This window comes from Panthera uncia (genome assembly GCF_023721935.1).
Source record: "Panthera uncia isolate 11264 chromosome D3 unlocalized genomic scaffold, Puncia_PCG_1.0 HiC_scaffold_8, whole genome shotgun sequence".
Lineage (NCBI taxonomy): Eukaryota > Metazoa > Chordata > Mammalia > Carnivora > Felidae > Panthera > Panthera uncia.
In genome coordinates, this window is record NW_026057586.1 from 81923561 (window position 1) to 81937918 (window position 14358).

The 14358-nt window shown below is 38.7% G+C and overlaps 1 protein-coding gene across 6 annotated transcripts in view; it reads left to right on the forward strand.

Moving 5' to 3' along the window:
- TMEM116 (transmembrane protein 116) overlaps positions 1-14358 on the forward strand; it is a 163418-nt gene that overhangs the window by 60553 nt on the left and 88507 nt on the right. For all 6 annotated transcript variants that reach the window (XM_049619949.1, XM_049619945.1, XM_049619948.1 and 3 more), the window contains 2 exons: positions 8425-8529; positions 13484-13533. In XM_049619949.1, coding sequence (XP_049475906.1) covers positions 8425-8529; positions 13484-13533 — 155 coding nt within the window. The remainder of the gene's footprint in view (positions 1-8424; positions 8530-13483; positions 13534-14358) is intronic.

Below are 14358 nucleotides of genomic sequence, written 5' to 3' on the forward strand. Positions count from 1 at the left end.
TGAACTACTTTTTTTGTGAAATTCTTTATTTTTCAATTCTGAATGATAATCTTGCTAGATGGAGTATTCTTGGTTGTAGTTTTTTTTCCTTTTAGCACTTTGAATATCCATATCATGTCACTCTCTTCTGGCCTACCAAGTTATTGCTTGAAAAGTCAGCTAATAGTCTTATGAGTGGTCCCTTTTATGTAACTAACTAGTTGGTTTTTTCTTACTGCTTTTAAGATTCTGCTTAATTCTCTGTTTAAATTATTATGTGTCTTGATGTGGACTTCTTTGGATTCATTTTGCTTGGGGTGCTCTTTGCTTCCTGGACTTGGATGTTTGTTTCCTTCCTCAGGTGAGGGAAGTCTTTAAGTTTTCTGCTTCTTTCTCTATTTTTCTGAGACCACTATAATGTGAATGTTAGTATACTCAATGTTACCCAGAGGTTCCTTAAACTATCCTCATTTTTCTTTTTCTTTGTAATGTTTTTTAAAACTATCCTCATTTTTCTTTTTTCTTTTTGTTCAGCTAGGATGATTTCTGCTACCCTCTATCAGATTGTTGATACATTCTGCATGTTCTTATCTGCTGTTGATTCCCTCTAGTTTTCATTTCAGTTATTGTATTCTTCATCTTTGATTGTTTTTTTAATATTTTCTATAAATTATCACTGTGTTTATTCTCCCAAGTTCAGTGAGCATCTTAATGACCATTACTTTGAACTTTTTATCATGTGGAGTGCTTACTTCCATTTCATTTAGTTGTTTTGCTGAGGTTTTGTCTTGTTCTTTCATTTAGAACATATTCTTCTGTCTCCTCGTTTTACCTGGTTCTCAGTGTTTGTTTCTCTGTATTGTGTAGACCTGCTGTGCCTCCTGGTCTTGATGCAGTGGCCTTATGTAGAGGGCATCCTTTGGGGCCCAGAAACACATTCCTCTCTGGTCACCGGAACCAGGTGCTCCAGGGATGTCTTTTGTATAGGCTGTATGTGCCCTTCTGTTGTAGCTGGCCCATTACTGCTATGGGTGCATGGTATGCAGGACTGGTCCCTGGCACAACTGGCTTAAAGGCCTGGCTGTGGCCGCTGTGGGTATGCTGGTGGTTGAGGCTAGCCCCAGGTGTAGCTGCATGCAGGGCCCAGCCACAACTGTTGTGAGTAATTGGTAGGTGGAGCCAGTCCCATCCCTGGCAGGAGCTGCTTTGGAGGGGGCACCTGCTATGGCAGGTGGGTTGGGTGGGGCATGTCCACAGGGGAATGTTGAGGTTGGTTGAACAGTGCTTGCAAGGTAGGTGGAGAGTGTCAGAACAGGTGCCCACCGGAGTTGGGCTAGCTAGATTGAAGGAGGGCAAGAATAATGACATTTACCAGCATTTCCGTTCCTAGAGAAAGTTCCTATAGATTCCATCCTTCCATCACCTGCCCTAAAATTAGCCAATAAATCTTCATATATGGCCCAGGTTTTTTTTAAACTGCAGCCCTGGGGTGCTTGGGTGGCTCAGTCAGTTAAGTGTCTGACTCTCTCTCTCTCTTTATTTGAGAGAGCATGAGTGCAAGGTTGGGGGCAGGAGCAGAGAGAGGGGATCCTAAGCAGGCTCCTTGCTCAAAACAGAGCCTGACACAGGGCTCCATCCCACAATACTGGGATCATGACCTAAGCCAAAATCAAGAGTCAGATGCTCAAATGACTGAGCCACCCAGGTGCTCCTAAGCATCTGATTCTTGATCTCAGCTCAGGTCTTGATCTCAGGGCCGTTGAGTTCATGCCTAGCTTTGGGCTCTGCACTGGGGGCTTGTCTTCCTGGTGCTGGTCCCCAGGGCAGGCAGCGCCCAATGTGGTGTTTAAACCCCTTGCTCCTCAGGGAGGACCTCCATGCCTGTGACATCCTCCCTACTGTGGGTCACTATGCTGAGGGTGTGAGTCCTGACCAGTCTGTGTCTCTTCCCCTCCAACTTTTATTGATGTGGCTTTTTCTTTATATCTCCAGGTATGGAAGAACTGTTCTACTAATCTTCAGATTGTTCTCAGACAGTTGCTTTGTATGTAGAGTAGCTTTGGTGTGTCAGTGAGAGGGGAGCTCAGGATCCTCCTATTCTACCATCTCCATCAGGATCCTCTCATGCCCCAAAAAATTTTTAAGCGGTTTATTGAGATGCAGTTCACGTAATATAAAATTGACCATTTTTTAAAATTAATTAATTAATTAATTAATTTTAATGTCTATTTTTGAGAGGGAGGCAGAGCATCAGTGGGGGAGAGACAGAGAGAGAGAGAGGGAGACACAGATTCCAAAGCAGGCTCCAGATTCTGAGCTGTCAGCACAGAGCCCAATGCAGGGCTTGAACCCATGGAGGTAAAAGATCATGACCTGAGCCGAAGTCGAATGCTTAACCGACCGAGCCACCCAGGTGCCCCTAAAATTGACCATTTTAAAGTGAACAGTTCAGTGGTAATAGTACATTCAACAATGTGGTGAAACCCCCATCTTTATATAGTTCCAAAACATCTCTGTCATTCCAGTGTAAAACCCCTTTCTCGTTAAGCAGTTCTCCCCATTTTGCCTATCTGGAAACCACCAATCTGAGTTGAGTCTCTATGGGTATATCTATTCTGGATGCTTTGTATTAATAGAATCATTCAAAATGTGACCTTTTGGGGCACCTGGGTGGCTCAGTCAGTTAAGCGGCTGACTTCGGCTCAGGTCACGATCTCGCGGTCCGTGAGTTCGAGCCCCGCATCGGGCTCTGGGCTGACGGCTCAGAGCCTGGAGCCTGTTTCAGATTCTGTGTCTCCCTCTCTCTGACCCTCCCCCGTTCATGCTCTGTCTCTCTCTGTCTCAAAAATAAATAAACGTTAACAAATAAAAAAATAAAAAACAAACAAAATGTGACCTTTTGTCTGGTTTTATTCACTTAGCATAATGTTTTGAAGGGTCATCCATGCAGCATGTATCAGTCTTTCACTCCTTTTTATGGCTGAATAGTATTTCATTGTATGGATATATCACAGTTTATTTATCCATTCATATGTTTATGGACATTTGGGCTATTTCCACTTTTTGGCTATTCTCAGTGCTTTTATGGTCACAGGTATACAGGTAGTTGTTTATTTGTTTTCAGTTCTTTGAGTTGTGTACCTACGAATGAAATTGCTGAATTGTATGGTAATTCTATGTTTAATTATTTAAGGAAGCACCAAACTATTCCCATTTTTGGTACTCTTAATTTCTTTGTATAGATTCAAATTTCTGTTATCACGTTTTTTCCGGAATGACTTCCTTTAACACTTCTTATAGTAATGGTCTGCTTCAGTGTATTCTCTCAGCTTTTGTCTGTCTGCAGAAGCCCTTAACTTTTGTCTGTGTTTTTTTTTTTTTATTTATTTAAATTTATTTTTTATTTTTTTATTGTTTTAAATTTACATCCAAATTAGTTAGCATATAGTGCAACAATGATTTCAGGAGTAGATTCCTTAGTGCCTCTTACCCATTTAGCCCATCCCCCCTCCCACAACTACTCCAGTAACCCTCCATTTGTTCTCCGTATTCATGAGTCTCTTCTGTTTTGTCCCCCTCCCTGTTTTTATATGATTTTTGTTTCCCCTCCCTTATGTTCATCTGTTTTGTCTCTTAAAGCCCTCATATGAGTGAAGTCATATGATTTTTGTCTTTCTCCGACTAATTTCACTTAGCATAATACCCTCCAGTTCCATCCACGTAATTGCAAATGGCAGGATTTCATTCTTTTTGATTGGTAATACTCCACTGTGTATGTATGTGTGTATATATATATATATATATATATATATATATATATATATATATACCACATTTTCTTTATCCACTCATCCATCGATGGACATTTGGGCTCTTTCCATACGTTGGCTATTGTTGATAGTGCTGCTATAAACATGGGGGTGCATGTGTCCCTTCGAAACAGCACACCTGTATCCTGTGGATAAATGCCTAGTGGTGCAATTGCTGGGTGGTAGGGTAGTTCTATTTTTAGTTTCTTTCAGGAACCTCCATGCTGTTTTCCAGAGTGGCTGCACCAGCTTGCATTCCCATGTCCTTGGTTTTTAAAGGTGTTTTTGACATGTATAGAATTCGAGGTTGACATTTTTTTCTTATTAAAGTTACCTTAAAGATATGCCTGTGTTTTCTGGATTGGATTATTTCTTATAAGAAGTGTGATGTCATTATTATCTTTGGTCCTGTGTACATAATATGGCTTTTTACCCTGAATGCTTTTGTTGTTTTCTGTTTATCACGGATTTTCGTTAATTTGATGATAATGTATCTTGGTATTTTTTTTCCATGTTTCTTATGCTTTATATTTTCATTAAATTTGAAAAAAAAATGGTTATTTATTCAAACATATTTTGTTTCTCCTTGCCTCTCTACTCCTGGAATTCCAGTTCTATGTGTATTAATTAGCCTTCTTGATATTGTCTCACAGCAAACTGAGGGTTTGTTCATTTTTTTAAGTGTGTTTTTCTCTCAGTGTTTCATTTTAGATATTTTCTATTTCTGTATCTTTAAGTTTGCTAATCTTTTCTTTTGCAGTTTCTACTTTGTCATAATTAAACTTCATATATTTTTCATCTCTGGAATTTCAAATTGGGTCTTTTTTATCTCTTCTATTTCTCTACTTGTCATGCTCACACTTTCTTCTTGGACATATAAAGTATATCATTAACGTTTTTTATCTATTTATTTTCATAATCTGTCATTTCTGTGTCCGTTTCCATTGATTAATTTTTCTCTTGGTTGTGGGCCATATTTTCCTGCTTCATTGCATCATTTATAATATTTTTTTTAAGAAGGCAAGGTAAACAAATAGCTTAAGTATTTTATTTGTTTGAAAGTAAGCTTATTAACATTATATAATGAAAATGTACAAAGAATAATGGTGCAGTTTTTGGTTAGATTTAAGTTAGACATTCATTAATAAGGAATCTTAGAATATGAATAGTCCAGAAATTTCTCTAAACCATATGGTCAGAACAGCTGTCTCTGAGTATTACCTTACTTTGAATGGTACTGGCATACATCTGAATTGAACTCAGAATTTTTCAAAATAAGCCCTAATTAATAAAACTTTCTATATTCAGACAAACAATTTTAATAAAACTTATTCTCCAGAAACAATAATAAAGGACAAAGCGACCACATTTTACAAAATGTGGTCCTGAACAAATAAAAAATGTATACTTCCACCTCCTCAAAACAGAGACTGCTTTCTTTTCCTCAACCTTGGAAACAAGGTGAAGAATAGTCTGCAAGCAAGTTTGGGCAGGGGTTTGCTAAAACAAAGCTCAAGCAGTTGAACATGGCACCTCTTAAAAAGAATTTGGGGAAACTTGACCAGAAAATCCAAATTCTGTTTTTAATGACAGATACAGAGGTGAACTGGCTTCTCCCAAGCAGCAGTGCAGGACGAGGGGAGGGTGGTGGGTGGGAGTGGTTGGCCCAGACCTAAGGGAGACTTTTTCTTCCTTTTTTTTATTTTGAAAAATTTTTAATGTTTATTATTTGTTTTTGAGACGGAAAGAGAGAGAGTGCAAGCAAGGGATGGGCAGAGAGAGGGGAGGACACAGAATCTGAAACAGGCTCCAGGCTCTGAGCTGTCAGCACACATGGGTCTCGAACTCACCATGAGCCATGAGATCATGACCTGAGCCGAAGTCAGATGCTTAACCGACTGAGCCACCCAAGTGCCCTGAGACCTTTTGTTTTTAGAGGTTCAGTGTTCAGGGAGCTCTTTGTGTGAATGAAAGGAGCACAGATTCCACATGGGTATTTTAAGGCATGGAGGCAAAGTATTTTTCAATACAACTAGGCAGAGTCCATGTGTTAAATGGTCCATCTCCAGTTTGTCCTAATTTCCTGACCATGCATTTGTAGAATTAGGACCACAGACCTTTGCTATGTGATTATAATCGTATCTAATATCCATCCTAACTTATGATTCATATTCTGTGCCTGGAAACAGTCCCTCTATTTAACAATAATACCTACACATAGAACAACCCACCGTTACAACTTATATGGTCACAAAACATTAGTGATTTTCTGTAGACCAGCAAATATTTTTGACCACAATTATTGTGCATCAAGTTCACAGCCAGAATCCCTGATATCAAAAATTTTTTCACAATATTAAATAATAATTTAAAATACACACTTGCACAAACACACACATACTTCTTACAGGATTGTGCTCGGGGAAACTCCTTTTGTTGAGTGCCACGGAGGGCCTACTTTGCTAAACTGCTAAACTTTTTGTTTGGAAAATCTATCACAGTAGGTCACAGATGTTTACTGATGAGTAGAAAAGAAAGATACACTTATGGCAACCAGAAAGTTTTAAGGTCTTTCAAGTTCTATAAAATAGACCTGCAGAAATGTTTAAGTGTTCTTAGGATGCAAAGTTGGAGCTGAAATGTGATATCAAACCAGCTGCAAAATATACAGCAGCCATCTCTTCAGGTCAAACCTGGTACCTAGATATGCAAGAAAGCTTCATGACACCTAGCTTGTTGGCTTTGTCCCATATTCTTGCAATAATTTGATCTTATGTGGAGCCAGGCAGAGGGCCAGGCATGCTGCCACCTCAGGGAACCAGGGCTCAGCAGTGCCGGTGCTATCTCCATGGGCCGACTAAACGTTGCCCACCACTGAGGAGCCAGGACCAGGAACTGACGGCAGGCAGCAGTGGCCCAACCTCAGGCTCTTCAGTGGAGCTCACAAGCCAACCATGATTTATAATATTTTATTAGATGTTAGACATTACAGATTTTACATTGTTGATTATATATATATATATATATATATATATATATATATAGTGTATGTATATATATATATATATATTCCTTTAAATTTGGTTTTGTTCTTGGATGTAGCTAACTGAATCTGTGGGATCCTTTCAAGGATTATTTTTGTAAGGCTTCCTTTAAACTTTCATTAGAGCAGTCTCTCATGTACAACTAATTTGGTGCCATTAGTGAGGCAATACTCTTCTTTTTCTTCTTCTTCTTCTTCTTCTTCTTCTTCTTCTTCTTCTTCTTCTGAAGTTTATTTATTCAGAGAGAAAGAGCAGGGGAAGGTCAGAGAAAAAGGGAGAGAGACAGTCCCAAACAGGCTCTCCACAGCCCAGTGCAGGGCTTGAACTCACGAATCGTGAGATCATGACTTGAGCCAAAATCAAGAGTCAGACACTTACTGACTGAGCCACTCAAGTGCCCCAGGAAGTACTCATCTTATGATTCTACCTTATTCTACAGTACTTTCATTTTCTGCTTATGTCTGAGGAAGTCTTTCTACTCTGGCTGATAAAAACACAAACTTATTCCTTTGAAGACTGTTCCACCTATTTCTCTATGGTGGGTTTTTTGTTTTTGTTTTTAGTAGGCTCCACACCCAGCGCACAGCCCAACGCAGGGCTTAAACTTACAACCCTGAGATCATGGCCTGAGCTGAGATCAAAAGTCAGATACCTAACAGGCTGAGCCACCCAGGCACCCTGCTCTTTGGTGGTTTTGTTCCTGATCTTCATGGTTTTCGATCTCACATGTGTATATAAATACTTAATCAAGGACTTGAGGGTACCTCTGCAAATTTCCAGAGCACTGTATCTCTGTGTGGGTACCTCTTCTCTGATAATCTGCTTCATGTACTGTAGCTGCCTAGGCCTGTCCAACTCTGAACTGTCTCTTCACTCACCAAGACAGCCCATCCATTTGGATTCTCCCTCATTGCACGTGTTCCCCTCACCACCACCCCCTACCTTGCCAGTGAGCTGGGGCACTTGTTTGTTTTTCTTCTTTCAGGGATTACACTTCTATACTGATTATTACCTAATGTTTGAAAACCAAGTGTTTCATATATTTTTCCCAACTTTTAGTTTTTAGGATGCAAGGAAAATTCTGTTACTTCATCAGAGATGGGAGCAGAAATTTTTACTCTTGGATTTTGTCCTGTTGATTCCTTGCTATATCTTCCCAGTTCTTTGATGCTTTTAAGGATTTAAAAACTCTTTTATCCAGCATGTTTAAAGTTTTTAATGGGAAATTTGGTTCAAATAGCCTAGGCTATCATTATTAGAAATGGAAATCAGTATGGTCTTTCCAATTAAAGAATAAAATAGAAAAAGTATTCTAAGATACCTTCATAAAAGTGGAACAGTTGGGTGAGAGGGTGTGGATAATGCTGTGGTTCCTCTAAACAGTCAAAAGGATAAAATAAGGAATCTGGGACATATATTAGGCAGGCCTGGGTAGAATTCCCAGACATGAACCAGTTTTGCATGTAATGGATATTAGATGGTAAGTTACTAATAGACCATTAGGGTAGGATTTTTATAGTAGAAAATAATGTAATAAACTGAACGAAATCAGAGTGGGACAGTTACGATGAGTTGTTTTGATTTCCACCTAGATATTCTACATTTCCTCATCTCTTTACACCGTCAATTACATCTGGTATCTGTACAAAGAGCTGAGGATGAGACACAACCAGAGTGGACAGAACACATTTGCACTGGTGAGTTTTATTCAGAGCTAACAGTTAAGAACAATATGCTAAAATAAACCTATATATCCTTGATAAACAGTGTAAGCAATCTGCACTGGCTAGGTGAATTCATGGAGGTTAATAAAAGAAAAATCATGTTCTCACAGAGTTTCCATTCTGTTGACAAGATTTTTTCTTCTCTCTTGCTACCAAAAAAAATAAAAAGGTTTTGATTATAGGAAACATTATTTACAGTACTGTCATTATTGCCTGGTTCCATCAAGTAAGGGAAATCCTTATTGGCTCTATGCTAATTCATCATTGTTGTTAGAGTAGAGAATAAGATCTTAGGCAGAGTCAGGGAAAGTGCTTAGTTTGCTAACGTGGGATTTGGGCTACAGGTACTGGAAAGGGAGAGTGTTCTGCTTGGCTGTATTGCTTCAGTGTGTGTGGATAACAGATACAGTTTGCAGAAGGGCAGAGGAGTTAATGTGTGGCCATCAGAAAACAAGGTAGATCCAGGGAATAGTTTTCCTCCTTTGGTTCAGAGAGAGTTTGGGGCATTGTCTAGTATTACACTTACAAAAGAGAGGAGAACTCTAAGTCAGTGCATCTGGATTTTGTGTGTGTGTGTGCGTGTATGCATGCATATTTTTACCTATCAGATAATTTATTATTTCAAGTGTACAATCCAATGACTTTTAAAGCAGACTTACCAGCTTGTCTAATAGTGATCATAAATAAGTTCTAGAATATTTTCTTCACCCCAAATTCTTCATGACCATTTATTGTTAATTTCGTGCCCGCCCCCTGCACTAGACAACAGTTAATGTACTTTCTGACTCTATGGACATTTCATATAGGTAGAATCATCCAATATGTAGTCTGTTGTATCTGGTTTATTTCACTTAGCATACTTTTGAAGTTTACCCATCATAGCATACATAAGTAATTCATTCTTTTTTTAGTGTTGAATAGTATTCCATTGTATAGTACACTCAGTTTCTTATTTCTGGTTCTATCAGTATATCACTAAGTGATCTTAGAAGACATTTTTATGATGTTAGCCATTTTCATTTCATTTTTTTTTCTTTTGAGAAAGAGCAGGGGAAGGGCAGAGGGAGAGGGAGAGAGAGAATCTTAAGCAGGCTCCACGCATGGAGTCCATCACAAGACTCAATGTCACAACTGTGAGATGATAACTTGAGCCAAAATCAAGAGTTGGACCCTTAACTGACTGAACCACCCAGGCGCCCTAGCCATTTTCATTTCTTTGACTGTCATTATACATTTTAATCTTCCTATACAAATCTTACTAAGTATTCCAGTTTTCTTATTTCTTACAGTATCCATTATGCTGTGTGTTTTTTTTAAGATTTTATTTTTTGGTAATCTCTACACCCAGCATGGGGCTTGAACCTACAACCCCAAGGTTAAGAGTCTCACACTCCACCAATGAGCCAGATGAGTGCCCCTGTTGTGGGTTTTTTTTTTTTTTTTTGAAGAGGAATTTTTGTTTAAGAGCATCATGGAGTAATTGAATCTGGAAAACCTCCCTACATACCTTTCTCTGGCTCCTACAGATCAGTTGTAGACTAAATGAAAGTTGGTATACTGTCATGCACATGATGAAACTCAATACAAATTTGTTGAATGAGTAAATGGTACTATTCCATTGTCAAAAGAGATTTGAGGGTGAATCAGGAAATCTGTCTTCTAGATGCAGTTCTATCATTTATCTCCTTTCTGATCTTGAGCACATCATCTCCTTTTCTTGGGTCTCAGTTTTCCATAAAATGAAGCGTTGGTCTCTGTGATCTTTAATGTCACTTATAGCTCCAAAATGCTGTGATACTCTAAATCCTCATCTGACTGGTTTCTAAAGAAGATATGCTTCTTGCATTTTTCTAGCCTTGTCCTAGATATATGTTGTTGGAGAAGATTGAGAGCATAGAATGCTTTGAAAACTTTTCTCTTTTTTCTTTTTTTGCTGGAAGGAGAATGGGCAGTGAGGAAATCATTGAAAGCTTAATGTGAAGAGACCTCCTTAGTTAGCATCCTGAACAAGATATTATAGTCTATCCAAGCCCTGTTCAATAGAACTTTCTGCAGTGATCAAAATATTTCATGCACTGTCCAGTTCAGTAGCCATTAACCAGTGGCTGTTGAGCACTTGAAATGTGGCTGGTGTGATTGAGAAACTGAATTATTTAATTTAATTTTAATTTTTTTTTTTTAATTTTTTTTTTCAACATTTTTTTAAATTTATTTTTGGGACAGAGAGAGACAGAGCATGAACGGGGGAGGGGCAGAGAGAGAGGGAGACACAGAATCGGAAACAGGCTCCAGGCTCCGAGCCATCAGCCCAGAGCCTGACGCGGGGCTCGAACTCACGGACCGCGAGATCGTGACCTGGCTGAAGTCGGACGCTTAACCGACTGCGCCACCCAGGCGCCCCAATTTAATTTTAATTTTAACCACATGTGGTTAGTGTTTACCATATTGTGTAACACAGTACTCTGTTCTGGTGTTTTTTTCTCTTGTTTGCATCTGGTAAGTCAATGCTTATAATTGATCTTCTGTATTTTAAACTTGTATAGTTTCTCAGCTCCCTACAATTTAGTAATGGCTATGGATATATGTCCTTTTACGTGTTTGTCTACATAATCCTAGAATCCTAGAGCTGGAAGATACTGCAAAAAAATAATTCATTTCTCTCCCTCAAGCACATGAATGTCTAAAAAGTTCTACAGCCTTATATGGGTAGTATTTCAAGTTTGGTATGTGAGGTTCATTCACTCATAAGCTAAGAGACTGCAATTTGGGAAAAGTTATTTGGCTAAAGAGGAATTCTCTAAAAAAGTTACCATAATGAGACCAGAAGCCGAGAATGGGAACAAGGAGAGATATTTTTCTGAGGCTTGGGTTCCTGTCAGGAGAACAAATTAATCTTTGAAAGAAAGGGAGGGAGAGACATAAAATTAGCTCTTATATATATATAGCATTCTGCCGTTTTTTGTCCATGGAAATGCACATACTGTACTTTATAACTCATGCCATGGCATGAGAAGACAAACCCTAGCCCCAAATTTTAACCCCATTGCCTTTTATTCTGTCATAGCTTTATATCAGGAGCCTTGAAAATGTTTTTTCATTTTGAATTCTCTTTTAAATATCCTAGCAAGACTTGTGCCCTAAACTGTTATCAGTAAGGTTTTTTTTTTTAACATATATTTATTTTGAGTGAGAGAGAGAGAGAGAGAGAGAGAGAGAGTGTGTGTGTGTGTGTGTGTGTGTGTGTGTGTGTGTGTGTGTGTGTTTGTGTGCACACATGAGCAGGGGAGGGGCAGAGAGGAAGGGAGAGAATCCAAAGCAAGTTCAGCGCTGTCAGCACAGAGCCCTGCGGGGTTTGATCTTACACACCGTGAGATTATGACCTGAGCCAGAATCAAGAATCAGATACTTAACCTTCATGAGATGGAGCCCCAAGCTGAGATCAAGAGTTGGATACTCTACTGACTGAGCCACCCACGTACCCCATATCAGTAAGTTTTTTATCAGAGCTTCATTGACAGAAATATAAGAACAAGAATTAAACACAGGTTAGTCTGATTGATAGAGGATAGAATAAAAAGAGAAGGGACATGGGTGGGAAAGGTCACCAAAGACTAATTTTACTTATTTCTCCTTTTACTTAAAGTCAGCATTGGCTGTCTTACTTGAAATCATTTGCTGTTCCTGATCTATAGTTTTTAGGGCACATCAATTACCCATCTCTGATTACTGATTAATTGCTCACTTCATGTTTATTGATCCCTAACAATGCCATTCTAGAAGATAATATGATCTCTTACCTCAGAACAGAAAAAAGCTTGTTTTCTATTCTGGTCTCACTTTAAGGTGATCTGTTCAAAGTCTTTTACCATAAACTTCTAGTGGGTAGATACCATTCTTCTGTTAAGTTATTTTTCAGTGTCTAACACAACTGGGGGGTTTTGAAATGCACTTTCTTTTAGAGTGTGACAGGTGTTATATCGGAAGGGCTTATTTGACCCCCCTCTATTATGCTAATCATGGCTTATTAAGTTTTCTGCTGGTGATCTTATACACAGATTTCTGCTCCACCCATAAGGTCTGAAAAGGCCACACCTCCCTGGATCTAAAGAGAAGAGGATTGAACTATTATTAGAAGATGGAGGAGTAGGGGCACCTGGGTGGCTCAGTTGGTTAAGCGTCCGACTTTGGCTCAGGTCATGATCTCACAGTCCGTGAGTTCAAGCCCCGTGTCAGGCTCCGTGCTGACAGCTCAGAGCCTGGATCCTGCTTCAGATTCTGTGTCTCCCTCTCTCTTTGACCCTCCCCCGTTCATGCTCTGTCTCTCTCTGTCTCAAAAATAAATAAACATTTAAAAAAAAAAAAAGAAGATGGAGGAGTACTGTGTGATTTCTTATTTACCTTTCTTCTTAAGAGAATTTGTTGTATCCAAGTCATACATCAAGCTACTTCCCTCAGGCTCTCTTTGTGGCTATTGTTGTTATACTTTTTAGAATATAGTAATACTAACACAATTCTCTTATTGCCAATGCTAAGGAATTATCTATTTAATTGAATTTTGTAGCAAATATTGCTTGACACAACCAAGGTAGCTCTTGGGAATTTTTGCTCTATCAAGTGGTAAGTGATGACCTGATATTTAGTATATTATGATCAACAATATTCTTTTTTTTAATGTTTATTTATTTTTGAGAGAGACAGAGACAGAATGCAAGTGGGTTAGGGGCAGAGAGAGAGAAAGAGAGAGAGACAGAAGCAGAAGCAGGCTCCAGGCTCTGAGCTGTCAGCACAGAGCCCGATGCGGGGCTCGAACTCATGAGCTATGAGATCATGACCTGAGCTGAAGTCAGACGCTCAACCGAGTGAGCCACCCAGGCACCCCATGATTGGCAATATTCTAAGACTTTACTCACATTTATTCTTTTCACAGGTTGTAGATTATACTTGTCATGTTGGTCAAATAGCCATCATTTTGTCAAGGTAAGGTTTTTGCTTTACTTTCTGGCTAAGCATAGACTCTCATTATTCTGTGGTCCAGGTTGGAGCAAATAGGAGGACAGTGCCCTTTATTTCCATTGACTCTATAACTCCTAGGTCCTCATAGAACTTTACTGACTTGGAAGCAACAAATATATTATCATTGGTACCATATTCCCAGATAGAATAGGCAAGCAGTTTGAAGTTACAGTTTTGAATTTTAGCTTCAGTTTTGCCATCAACTCTATGTGACTGTCAACAAATATTTGCCTTTAAGTCTTTAGACTTTTAATTCCTTTTTATGTCATAAAGAGTTGTAATAGAAGGCTGTCAAAATCTTACCCACCTTTATAACATTGGGTGAGAGTCTTAACAACTATTAACCCCAGGAAAGGTCTGGATTTTACCTAAAACAGTGGTCATATCAGAGTTGATGTTAGAATTTTTAACTTTTATTTTTGGGTCTTTTCCTCTTACAGAGAGCTGGCTATAATTAGCTGGATAGGTAATTGGTTATTTAAATGTATGCTTTCAAAAAGCTCCCAGGAAGAGGCTGATGAGATTGAAGTTATTCCTCGTTGTCATAGAAAGTGAGCACAAAACTCCTTGTTAGATTTTTCCTTTCACTTTGACCCATTCCCAGAGACTCTCTGACAATGTTAGATTTCATTAATTTAGGTATGAAATGCATTCTCCACTCCACTTAGCAATTGGTTAAGGAGTATTTGTAAGGCTTTTGAGGTATTTTTCTTGAAGAATTTATATATATATATATATATATATATATATATATATAAATAGAAGAATTTATATATATATATTATATAT